This window comes from Diabrotica virgifera, chromosome 4, assembly GCF_917563875.1.
Source record: "Diabrotica virgifera virgifera chromosome 4, PGI_DIABVI_V3a".
Lineage (NCBI taxonomy): Eukaryota > Metazoa > Arthropoda > Insecta > Coleoptera > Chrysomelidae > Diabrotica > Diabrotica virgifera.
Genome location: NC_065446.1, coordinates 145,150,424 through 145,163,858, shown reverse-complemented (window position 1 = coordinate 145,163,858; position 13,435 = coordinate 145,150,424). Strand labels below are relative to the sequence as shown.

General features: G+C 29.1%; 1 protein-coding gene across 2 annotated transcripts in view; it reads right to left on the bottom strand.

The window, feature by feature from the left end:
- The window catches only part of LOC126883185 (G-patch domain and KOW motifs-containing protein), a 546,084-nt gene that overhangs the window by 214,806 nt on the left and 317,843 nt on the right, over nt 1-13,435 (bottom strand). For both annotated transcript variants that reach the window (XM_050648427.1, XM_050648428.1), the window contains exon 4: nt 1,403-1,583. In XM_050648427.1, coding sequence (XP_050504384.1) covers nt 1,403-1,583 — 181 coding nt within the window. The remainder of the gene's footprint in view (nt 1-1,402; nt 1,584-13,435) is intronic.

Sequence of the window (13,435 nt, the reverse complement as noted above, 5' to 3'; positions counted from 1 at the left end):
TCCCCCGAGTGCCTTAATTTTTTTTAAATAAGATTTTTTACATCTCGTTTTCGTAACACTTTGGAAAAAGTCACGCGTCGCCACTGGCACAGAGACACGGCCACATCGCGGACGAGACAAGTTTGAGTTTTCGTGTATTCTCGGCAACAAACGAAAGCGCTCGGCTGATTATTAAAACAAATGTAGCTCTCATGTCATTTAATGTGTAACGTTTAGGTGTGTAATGAAACGACCCTATTAACCTTTTCAACTCCTCTTCACGGTAAAATATTGCAAAACTTCCGAATTTTTTAAAGATCCACTTGGATTGACATGAAATTTGGTATACACATAAATAACATGTCAAAGTAAAAAGTGATATTGTTCGATGTTTACTTTTGCCCTGGGGGTGAGTTTCACTCCTTCTCGGGGGTGAAAAAACATATGTTCAAAATAAGTCCAAAATTGGATAAACTGACTAACTCTAAGCAATTCTTGTTCTATAGAACTTGTTTTTCACTAAGTCAATACTTTTTTAGTTATTTGCTAGTGAATATGTTCAACAAAAAAAAAACACTTTTTAAACGGTTTTTCGCAAATAACTCAAAAAGTATTTGATCGAAAAAAGTATTCTTGGCAAAAATATATCCTATAAAAGTGACAAAAATGGTTTACATATGAAATCCATAGACGCAGTAGAAGCAGAGTTGTAGCTAATGGAATGTAGGTTCTTATTCGTCAACTTCAAATTGAATAGTTCAACGTGAAATATCCAAAAAATCAAGAACTTATCGGAGAAAACTCATTACAATTTTTTTTAAAGTCCTTTTCTAAAAAAGCTTCATTTTTGTTTATTAAAAAAGTTTTTAACATCAAAAGTAAGTACCTAAGTTACGCTCAAAATAATGTTGGTCCCTTTTTTTTGGTAAAAAAAATCGTGAAAATCAACCCCTAAATAGCATCCTAACTGAAATTAATCCTTACCGCTTCACCACAAACTTTACTTTTGTATTGTTTATAATGATCTGTAGTTTCATCGCTTCAAAGTGCTTATTTTTGAAAAGGCTGAAGTTAAAAGGGCTCTTTAACGAGTCTCTAGTTACGAGTGTATGCAAATTTTTGTCATATCTTAACCAATTTTTGTCTTACAGGAAAACAAGAAATCTAAAATATTCAGAAAAGCGAAACCTACATTTTTTTACTTATTGAGATATTTGTTATTACTAATAATTTTTAAGTTATATTAAAAAAAGGAATTTTTTCAAGTTTGAACTACACTGTATCGATAATCTGAACTTCTACGTAGTCTGCGATGATTCCGCGACTGCCAAGTGCGAATACTAAGTACGATACTGACTGTCTTTTTCGCGACGAGTCGCGTCCGCGACTCTCTAATGCGTTCTGGCCTTAATTGAATACTTACTTCACAGTAACTTCCTTTGTTATTACCAGCGATTATTCTTGCATAACAGCCTTTTTTTAATACCAGTGCTTGGCCGTTGTTATCTATAACTGGCTGTAATGAAGTTTCAGAATTAATTAAAACACGTGCTCCTAATCCCAATCCTTTAGGTCTCAGATCTGGTGCTTTCACAGCTGAAGTCCTAAAATTTGAAGAATATGTAGTACTCAAATTTGTATCTTTCCAAAAAATAATTCAAAAATTCATTAACCGATGACTAGATTTAGTCTGCCATTGAGTCACCATCTGCAATAAATATGGTTAGTGAGATTTTTAAAAATGTTAAAGAGTATCTGTGTAGAATGTATGAATTAAAAACCAAGGCTGGTGTGAATAAAGGTCGTTTTGAAATGTTTGAAAGAAGCTACAAAAAAACTATAGTGTGTCCCACCTTGACTTTACAGTACAGGTTCTTATGACCAACAGTGATGCCAAATTTTATCAGAAACAGGTTTTAAGCAAATATACTTTTTTTCTATAGGATAACTATTTATAACAGAAATTAATATTATTGACATTTTGTGGCTGTCAGGGGTTCTAATTTTCGAAAAATACCGTTATGTGATATGGCAAATAGAATACCGGTGACAAGTATACCTGATAATTTTATTGCTAATGATAAGGTTGAATCTAGCTTATTCTTAAAACCAGTAACTAAAAATGAAGTAACAATACTAATATCAAAGTTAAAAAATAACTGTGCTCCTGGACCAGATAAATTGTATGCTAAAACAATAAAAAATATCCATGATCTAATCTCACAGCCTTTAACTCATATTATAAATTTGTGTTTTCAAAGTGGTAAAATACCACTACAATGGAAAGAATCTACAGTCACCCCCATTTTTAAATCCGGAAATTCGAGTAAACTGAACAACTATAGGCCCATTTTTTTAATAAATAATTTTGCTAAAATATTTGAAATGGCCCTAAAAGAAAGGTTGCTTGAATTTTTTCATGGTTTTCAGGTTATTTCAGATAAGCAATTTGGTTTTGTAAAAAAATCAAGTACAGAAAGGGCTGTAGTTGACCTACTGGAGAAAGTGATAGGAGCTGTGGATGAATCATTGAAATGCTTAGTGGTTTTCCTTGATTTAGCTAAGGCGTTTGACACGGTCTCTCATAAAATTCTCTTAGATAAACTAAGTAATTATGGGGTTAGGGGAATTGCACTAAATCTAATAGCAGATTATTTGTCGGAAAGAGCTCAACGAGTAAAAATTGGCCCAGAATTGAGTTCTGAAACTACAATAAAATTCGGAGTACCACAAGGAACGGTATTAGGACCACTTTTATTTAATATTTATCTGAACAATGTCACAAGAATTAATAGTTTCAACGGCCACATTGTTTGTTATGCCGATGACACAGCAATATTATTTATGGGGAAAACATGGGAGGAGGTTAAAACCAGCTCTGAAATGAACCTAAAACAGCTAAACTTATGGCTAAAATTTAACAAACTGACATTAAATATTAATAAAACAAAATATATCGCCTTTAGCCCAACAATTGTTGACCAACCTACAAATTTTCATATAAAATTGCATAACGCAAAATGTCAAGGACAAAATTGTGACTGTTCTTCAATAGAAAAAGTTTTCTCTATAAAGTATTTAGGTGTCTTCATAGATCAACATTTACGTTGGTCAGACCATATCACTCACGTCAGTAAACGAATAAGGGCTCTAATGCATAAATTTTATAACTTAAGAGATATTCTACCCAGGAAAAAATTAATCATGGTTTATAACTCGCTTGCAGAATCAGTCTTAAGATATTGTATTGTAGCATGGGGTGGCGCGTTTAACAAAACTCTTAACATTTTAGAAACAGTTCAAAATACTCTATTAAAAATAATTTTTAAAAAAAGAAAACTGCATCCAACAAAAAAATTATATGATGAATCCGAGATATTTAGTGTTAAATCCCTCTACATCTACAACTGTGTTTTAAATGTTTATATAAACTCAAAAAAATTTAAATTTCAAAGCAACCGATTAACTCGATCAGTAACAAATATGGATATTAGTATTCAGCAGTTCAAAAAATCAGTAACACAAAGATCCCTAATGTTCTTTGGACCTAAATTTTATAACATAATTCCTATACATATCAAACAAGAACCTAAATTATTTAAATTTAAAAAATACATAAAAACCTATCTAAAAACCCACTTACAATTGTTTTTGGACGCAATGTCTTAATGTATGAACGACAGCATAATCAGAGTAAGATTTGGGTGTATATTGGTATTATAATTAACAAAGTATTCAGCAGCTAGAGAGGTTTACCGTCCGTCTTGTTCTGTTGCATTATCTCTTCGATAGTTAGGTATGTTACTTCTTAGTTCCAACCTTAATACTACTTTTATGTACAATTGATACAGTTTCGATTGACATAGTACAGTGCAAAACAGGCAACTGTTGCCTAGGCATGGTGCTGAGTCAGTCGATACTAATAATAATATAGGATCTAAATGTAAAATGTTGTACACACATATTTTTGAATAAATTTGAATTTGAATTTGTGAACAAAATAAAAATAATTTTTGTTTAAAACATTTATATAATAATGTATTTAAGCGCATAAATATGTTAAACCTTAATAAATACGGAAGTACCTACAGAAATAATTAAAATACATTTTAAACTATATATTTTAGCTTCTTTCTATAATCCCGTCTTCCTCACTTTCACTGCCACTGTCGTAGGGTGTAAACACATTAAAATGACATTAAGAGGGGGATTTACCTTGTAAATATCAGTATTTGAAACGCTTTCGTAGTCCCCCACTTTTTAAACTTATTTTTAACTTTAGGATGACGAAAAAAATATGTAATGTAGGTAAAAGCCCAATCTGTGTTCCTATGGCGAGATTTTTTAAAAATTTTATTTAGTTTTTTCTAAAAAAATTGGTAAAATGTCGGTTTTTTACCAATTTTTCTCAATTTTTTTTAAGGAAACCTAAATAAAATTTTTAAAAACTCTCTCCACAGGAACACAGATTGGACTTTTACCTACATTACATAATTTTTTCGTGAGCCTAAAATCAAAAATAAGCTTTAAAAATGGGGGACTACGAACTCTTTGCAATCCAATATTTTGCTTCTATAAAGTGGCTCCGCCGATTGGAAAGTAAAGGAACTAATATTTTTTAAAGATAATAAACTCATTCACAGATGTTTGCAGTTTACCGGGGAACGATGAAAAATACTTTTTAATTTTTGCCTTTATTTCTATATATCTTTGGTACCTTCATAAGCAATTTTTGTGTTCTCTTTATATAAAATATTTGTATCGCTACGTATATTTGTATCTTATTTAGTTATTAAAATCTGACATTAGTTTTCAAGTTAAAATATTAGCAAATATTCTAATATATAAAAAAGAATTAGTAATTCAATGCAAAAAATAAAATAATTATTAGGAATCACATTTTAATAAATCAAATTAACTAAAAACTGAAATTGTTGTTTTTCTGGTGTTGATTTCAAGATTATTTTTTATTGCATTAAATTGGCAATAAAAATAGCTTCAAATGAGGAATCACACTTTGAATTTTATAAGTAACTATTATTTTTCCCTGTAGAATAAAATATTTGCATCTATTAGGTTTAGTGTCTGACAGTGGTATTTTTGGTATTACAATTAGACCAGGGTAATAAGGTTTTTTCCATGACACTCGAGCAGCCAGGGCACTGAAGCATTTTTTCGACAGGTAATACCTATGAGAACAAATTGTAACTATTTCCTGCGTAGGATCTGGTGGCCATTTTTATTTATAAACAATTTAATGTCGAAAAACGGCATTTTTTCCGTTTTTTTTAATCAATGGAAAACAGTGTATCTTGTGGTTACATTGGTACAAAAATCTTCGAGAGCATTGAAAAACCTTTAAAATGATGTATTACAAAGGTTAATACACTTATTTATTGTTAATAAAATTGAGAAAAAAGGTCTAAATTTCAAAAAAATTAATTTTGCAATAACTATTGTAAAAATTAGTGTACATCTTTGAAATTTTTGTCAAATGAGGGTTCATTAGTGCTTAATACGTGACAAAAATTTCGAAGCGATTCATTTAATTGTTTATATTTTATTCAAATTGTTTATCCCAGAGAGCTTTTTTTTGCAATAACATAAGTCAGAAAAACATAATGTTAGAACCATTCTGCAGGTGTCAAATGAAAGAGTATAAGCTAAACTTTCAAACCTGTTTAAAAATCTTAATAAAGAGTGCATTTATTAGTAATAAATAATTATGCAAACGTCTCGTCAATTTTTCCTTATAAACAATTTGAATATCTTTCTTGTTATAGCCGGTACAAACATTTTTTTTGCAGATTCTAAAAGGTGGCATTTTTATACGAACTTAAGAAAAAATAAGTTAGCCTAAGTCAATTAGGGCCTAAGTTAGCAACATTTTTTTAAAAGTCCACAGCTAATTTGTTTATGATAAATAAGAATCGAAAGTAGCGCTCTTCCACTTTCACAGACACGAAGTATTCAGAAAAAAATTTTGGATTTATTTGTTCTTTAAGGGAGTCGTCAATAAAGCTTCAAAAATGAAGTACAAACGCGACCCGCTTGCTACCGACGAAGTAGAACCATAAAATCCGTGCGACCTAAAATTGAAATATCAACTTCAAAATCCTACAATTTTATGTAACTTGGGAACCAACCAATGGATTTTAATGTTTTTTATTTTAATTTGTATGTACTTTTAGCGTACTTTACAAATATGGAGTCTGTTGATTTATAAATTATTTAATTAACAATTTAATTTGTTTTAAAAAAATTTTTTTCAAAAAAAATTTGTTGTGTAAAAAAATTTTTTTCAAAAAAAATTTTTTTACTGTATTTTAGGTGAACAACTACAATGCTATGTATGTAATAATTGATAAAAAATTGTAATAACTACATTATTACTACACTCACCGGCACAAAATTCGGCCACCCAAAATTTTTGATTAAGTTTAATAGTTTATAGCTTTATTATTTCTGCTCCGATTTTTAAGATTCTTGCACCAATTTGTAGATACATATATTGATACCGTTTCGTATTTTTCCGGTAACAAAAAAAATTTGCTTGCATGGCATTATACAAGGGTGAATGGAAGCGTTCTATTTTCTACTAACTTTAAAAAATTCTGTGGAAAACCGGAAGGACTCATTTTGTGTCATAGTCCTGTCATATTATTCCAGAGACATCACTAAAATTTTGTCTGTTGAATTATCCGAATATCTCTTTTCTTGTAAGAGCTGTATCATTTTTTGTAAGTAAAACACTGATTGACTCATAAAATAAAGGTTGGATTGATAAGATTAGAATTGCCCGCATGCAGCCCAGATCTCAATCCTGTTAAGCATTTATGGGATGAATTAAAAAAATCTATTCGCCGTTATCCCAGGCCTCCAGAAAATTTGGTACAGTTATGGCCTTGGTAGAGGAATTTCGGACTATTCCCCAGGCAATATTAACACACCTTTATTCGATGCCAAACAGATTGCGGAAAGTCGTTGCTGCAAGAGATGGACATACTCACTATTGAATTGTTTCGTTTTGTCAATTTTGTTTTTTTTTTAATTTTAGTGCGCTTGATATTTTTAGTTAAATAAACCTTCAAAGCAGTGTTTTTATTTACAGCTCTTACAAGAAAAGAGATATTCGGATACTTCAAAAATTAGCTTACAAATAGATGTTTACATGTACTTTTTACAAAAAAGTAAAAAATGTCTCCACTTAATAGTAGCCGTTGTACATACTTTCCAAATGAGTTCTTCTCACATGGAATGTTTTTTAATAGAAAATTCGTATAAATAGTTACTCTATAGGTACATTTTAAAAAATCTTCTTAAATTTGTAATTGAAAAAAACTTTATATTTTTTATTCATATAAATATAAAATCTAAGACATAAAAATGATTTGATAAACAATGAATCACAAAATTCTAATTACTGCAACTGTAATCAAACTTATAGAGTAAAAGTCGCACTTTTATAGAAATTTTTCTTTTATTGTATAATATATACGGAGAGGGGCTAAATTATGGAATAAATTCATTTTCTCTAAAATCGACGACTTTGAAGAAAAATCCCGAAACAAGTCGATTTTTATTTTTAAATTACAATTTTTTTGGCATATATTTTGTAGTGTCGCCATCCATCTGAGCGTGATGACGTAGGTAATCGATGATTTTTTTAAATGGGAATAGGGGTCATGTGGCACCTCATTTGAAAGGGTGTTCAATTGTCTATTCAGTAATTTAAACAATAATATCCTTATTTATACAGGACGACCAAAATAATAATTTTTGAATTAAATTAATTGATGCAAAAAGAAGAATGTATGTAATTTATTTAACTCAAAATACATTGTACTGCTGTCAGTAAATAAAAAAAATATTTCACAAATAAACATTTCTTTTCACTTAATTAAATCACAAACAACCTCTTTGCAGTTTTAACATTTAATTTGAGCGAAAATCAATGTTTATTTGCCAAATACACATTTTTTCAATTTTCTGACAGCGATAGAAAGTATTTTGAGATAAATAAACTGTATACATTCTTCTTTTTTCGTCAATTAATTTAATTTAAAAATTTTTATTTTTGGCCACCCTGTGTAAATAATGATATTAATGTTTATATTACTGAATAGAGAATTGAACACCCTTTCAAATGGGGTGTCACACGACCCCTATTCCGATTTAAAAAAATCGTCGATTACGTCATCACGCTCTGGTGGATGACGTCACTAATATGAAATATATGCCAAAACATTGTAATTTAAAAATAAAAATCGACCTGTTTCGGGATTTCTCCACAATCCTCCATTTTAGAGAAAATTAATTTTTTCCATAATTTAGTCCCTTCCTGTATATATTATATATATTCATAACAATTTTTTACTAATAATTATATACATAACATTACTTGGTAGTTGTGCACCTAAAACACGGTAAAAAATTAAATAAATTGTTTTTTTGTTTAAATAAATTAAATTGGTTATTTTAGTTTATGAATCAACTGACTCCATACTTGTAAAGTACGCTAAAAGTACATACAAATTAAAAAAAAATTAAAATCCATTGGTTGGTTCCCAAGATACAAAAAACTCTAGGATTTTGAAGTTAATTTTTCAATTTTAGGTCGCATGGATTTATATACTTCATTTCTGAAGCTTTATTGACGACTCCATTGAAAAGCAAATAGAGACAAAACTTTTTATGAATCCTTCGTGTCTTTAAAAGTGAAAAAGCGTTATTTTCGATCCTTATTTATTATAAACAAATTAGCTGTATATTTTTAAAAAAATGTTGCTAACTTTGGCCCTAATTGACTTAGGCTAAATTATTTTGTTTTAAAGTTCGTGTAAAAATACCATCTTGTAGAATATGTAAAAAAATGTTTGTACCGGCCATAACAAAAAAGCTATTCAAATTGTTTATAAGAAAAAATTGACGAGACTTTTGCATAATTATTTATTACTACTAAATGCACTTCTTATTAACTTTTTTTAAACAATTTTGAAAACATAGATTATGCTCTTTTATTTGACACCTGCAAAATGGTTCTATCATTCTCTTTTTCTGACTCTCTGGTCAGAAAAGCTCTCTGGGATAAACAATTTGAATAAAATATAAACAATTGAATAAATCGCTTTGAAATTTTTGTCACATATTACACACTACAGAACCCTCATTTGACAAAAATTTCAAAGCTGTACACTAATTTCTACAATAGTTATTGCAAAATTATTTTTTTTTTGAAATTTAGACCTTTTTTCTCAATTATATTTACAATAAATAAGTATATCAATCTGTGTTTTACTGTGTCAATCAGTGTTTTACTTACAAAAAATGATACAGCTCTTATAAGAAAAGAGATATTTTAGTGATGTTTCTGGAATAATATGACAGGACTATGACACAAAATGAGCCCTTCCGCTTTTCCACAGAATTTTTTAAAGTTAGTAGAAAATACAACGCTTCCATTCACCCTTGTATAATGCCAAGCAAGCAAATTTTTTTTTGTTACCGGAAAAATACGAAACGGTATCAATATATGTATCTACAAATTGGTGCAAGAATCTTAAAAATCGGAGCACAAATAATAAAGTTATAAACTATTAAACTTAATCAAAATTTTTGGGTGGCCGAATTTTGTGCCGGTGAGTGTAGTAATAATATAGTTATTACAATTTTTTATCAATTATTACATACATAGCATTGTAGTTGTTCACCTAAAATACAGTAAAAAAAATTTTTTTTGAAACAAATTAAATTGTTTATTAAATAATTTATAAATCAACAGACTCCATATTTGTAAATTAGGCTAAAAGTACATATAAATTCAAATAAAAAACATTAAAATCCATTGGTTGGTTCCCAAGTTACATAAAATTGTAGGATTTTGAAGTTTATATTTCAATTTTAGGTCGCACGGATTTTATGGTTCTACTTCGTCGGTAGCAAGCGGGTCGCGTTTGTACTTCATTTTTGAAGCTTTATTGACGACTCCCTTAAAGAACAAATAAACCCAAAATTTTTTTCTGAATACTTCGTGTCTTTGAAAGTGGAAGAGCGCTACTTTCGATTCTTATTTATCATAAACAAATTAGCTGTGGATTTTTAAAAAAATGTTGCTAACTTAGGCCCTAATTGACTTAGGCTAACTTATTTTTTCTTAAGTTCGTATAAAAATGCAATCTTTTAGAATGTGCAAAAAAAATGTTTGTACCGGCTATAACAAGAAAGTTATTCAAATTGTTTATAAGGAAAAATTGACGAGACTTTTGCATAATTATTTATCACTAATAAATGCACTCTTTATTAAGATTTTTAAATAGGTTTGAAAGTTTAGCTTATACTCTTTCATTTGACACCTGCAGAATGGTTCTAACATTATGTTTTTCTGACTTATGTTATTGCAAAAAAAAGCTCTCTGGGATAAACAATTTGAATAAAATATAAACAATTAAATGAATCGCTTCGAAATTTTTGTCACGTGTTAAGCACTAATGAACCCTCATTTGACAAAAATTTCAAAGATGTACACTAATTTTTACAATAGTTATTGCAAAATTAATTTTTTTGAAATTTAGACCTTTTTTCTCAATTATATTAACAATAAATAAGTATATCAATCTGTATAATACGTCATTTTAAAGCTTTTTCCATACTCACGAAGATGTTTGTACTAATGTAACCACAAGGTACAGTGTTTTCCATTGATTTTAGAAAAAACGGAAAAAATGCCGTTTTTCGACATTAAGTTGTTTATAAATAAAAATGTCCGACAGATCCTACGCAGGAAATAGTTACAATTTGTTCTCATAGGTATTACCTGTCGAAAAAATGCTTCAGTACCTTGGCTGCTCGAGTGTCACGAACAGGGTATATTTTTGCCTTATTACCCTGGCCTAAATAGGTCTGTTCCAACCAACAGTCAAACTAGTCAGAAATCGTCGGCAAACAGTTGGCCAGTGCGAGAACATAATGCAGTCATAAGGTCGACTATTCGCTATTCGCTGATAGTTTCTGACTGGTTTGACCGCTAGTTGGAACAAGCCTCATAAAAACATATGCAAGGGATTAAGTATTAATAATATTAGTGGAGTCACTGAAGGTGGATATGAGCTATTACCTCCGATTTCGTTGAACCTCCATCGATTTGGATGAAATTTGGTAAGTGGTTAGAGGATATCTCAAGGAACAAAAATGACATGGTGTCAACTTGCGCTTTTACCTTGGGGGTGGATGCCACCCCTTCTCGGGGGTGAAAATTATTTTATTAAAAATAACCCCATATTGCGGTAGAGAGACAAATTATAAGCAAAATTTGTTATATAAAATTATTAACATAAAATAAAACTTTTTGAGTTATTAAAGATCAAAGATTTTAATTATTCGTGAGAAAAATGCATGTTTTTAAACAATTTTTCATAAATAACTCAAAACTATAAGTTTTTACAAAAAAGTTAATATTACCAAAATTGAAGATATTAAAATACGAAATAAATCCCTTACTAGAAAAACCTTTTAGTGTTAACTAAAAGTGAGTTATAGGTAATTGAATGTATATTTCTTTAGGCGACTACCCAAATCTAAGTATTCAAGCTTAAATAACGGGAAAATTATGCATTTTATAACACAAACTTATTAAACATTTTGTCTAAGTATTTAAAAATATCTATTAGATGAGCTTACGAACAAGTTGATAGCATTAAAATTTATGCTCCAAAAATTTTTCAAAAGACATATTTTAAAAATTTTTCCAAAAAATGTTATTGTTCTTTTTTTTTTTAAATAACTCCGTTAATTTTGAGACATGAGATTCGCCTAAAAACCATTTGAAAGCTAAAACTAAAGGCTTCTAAACCACGTTAAATTTAATCTTTTAGACCCCTTACTTTTTTAATAATAAAAGGTTAAATTGCCCAGTTACATGGTTCTCGCAGGCAAAATTTAAGATTAAAACGTTTCTATCTCGGTTATTTTGTACCCTACAAAAATACTAAAAAAGGCAAAATATTTGGTACAGAAAAAAATAAAGTTTGATTATATATAATTTTTTTCGTATATTGAGTATTTTTGGAGTTATTATTAAAAGAAAATGAAAATAACGACAATCTGAAAAATTCTGATTATTTTAAATTATATCTTTTTTTCAAAAACATGTATTCTAAACCGGTCAAAATTGTCAAAATCATTACTTATGCTAATATAAAGAAACTCTTTTAAGGATTTCTATAAATTTTAATTTTTGTGGAAATGGCGATGTTTTATTTTTCACTTTTTCCAAAAAAATTCCAAAAAGTTCTCTTATATTCATCATAACTTGTTTAATTTTGATGCTATTAACGTCTTATGGATCTCATTTGATAGTTATTCCGAAGTACTTTGACAAGTGTTAAGTAGGTATATTTTATAAAATGCATAGTTTTCCCGTTATTTAAGCTTGAATACTTAGATTTGCGTACTCATCGAAAAAAATATACCTTCAATTACCAATAACTTACTTTGAATTAACATAAGTGTAGTTATTTAAAGGAGAAATGTATTCAATTTTTTATTATCTTTAATTTTGGTAATAATAACTTTTTTCTAAAAGCTTATATTTTTTGAGTTACACGTGAAAAACTGCTTTAAAACATGCATTTTTTTACGAAAAAATAAAATCTTTGATCTTTAATAACTCAAAAAGTATTGTTTTATATTAATATAGAATATTTTGAAAATTTTCTAAAAATATTCATGATCAAAAAAAATTTCCGGATATTAATTTGACTTCGCGTGGTATTCGGTAAGAAAATTCCACACCAAATTTGCATTTGAAAATCCAAAGCTGCATGAACAGATTAATAGCGCGCCATAGCTTGTCAGCAATTATTTAGGCTTTCAAATTCGTAATTTCTACTCATTTTAGTTGAATGGGAATACCATTTCAAGATAGAAAATAGTATATTCTTCAATTTTACATAAGTTTTGAGTAACTACAAGTGATAGAAAATTAATCAAAACTAAATTATGTAAACAAATAAAAACCAGTCTGTCAAAAATGTTCTGTTATTGTAAACGTCAAAAAATTTCCACTATAATTCGCTGTTGGGTACCCCACGAGCAAAAAATTTCCGATAAAATACCTCCGTTGCCATGGTGATCTGTCAAAATAACGTATTTTGATTGGTTCAAAATTACAGGTGTGGAATTTTCAAAATAATTCAACTTTTATCTCTGACTGTTAAGATGACAGAGATTTTAAATTTTGTCATAGATAGGTTACTGTGTATATTTTTCCTGTAAGATTTTTTATAAAAGGCAATAATCCGAAACAATATCTCAATATAAAATCATTTAAGAGGGGGATTTACCTTGTAAATATCAGTATTTGAAACGCTTTCGTAGTCCCCCACTTTTAAAACTTATTTTTAACTTTGGGATGACGAAAAAAATATGTAATGTAGGTAAAAGCCCAATCTGTGTTCCT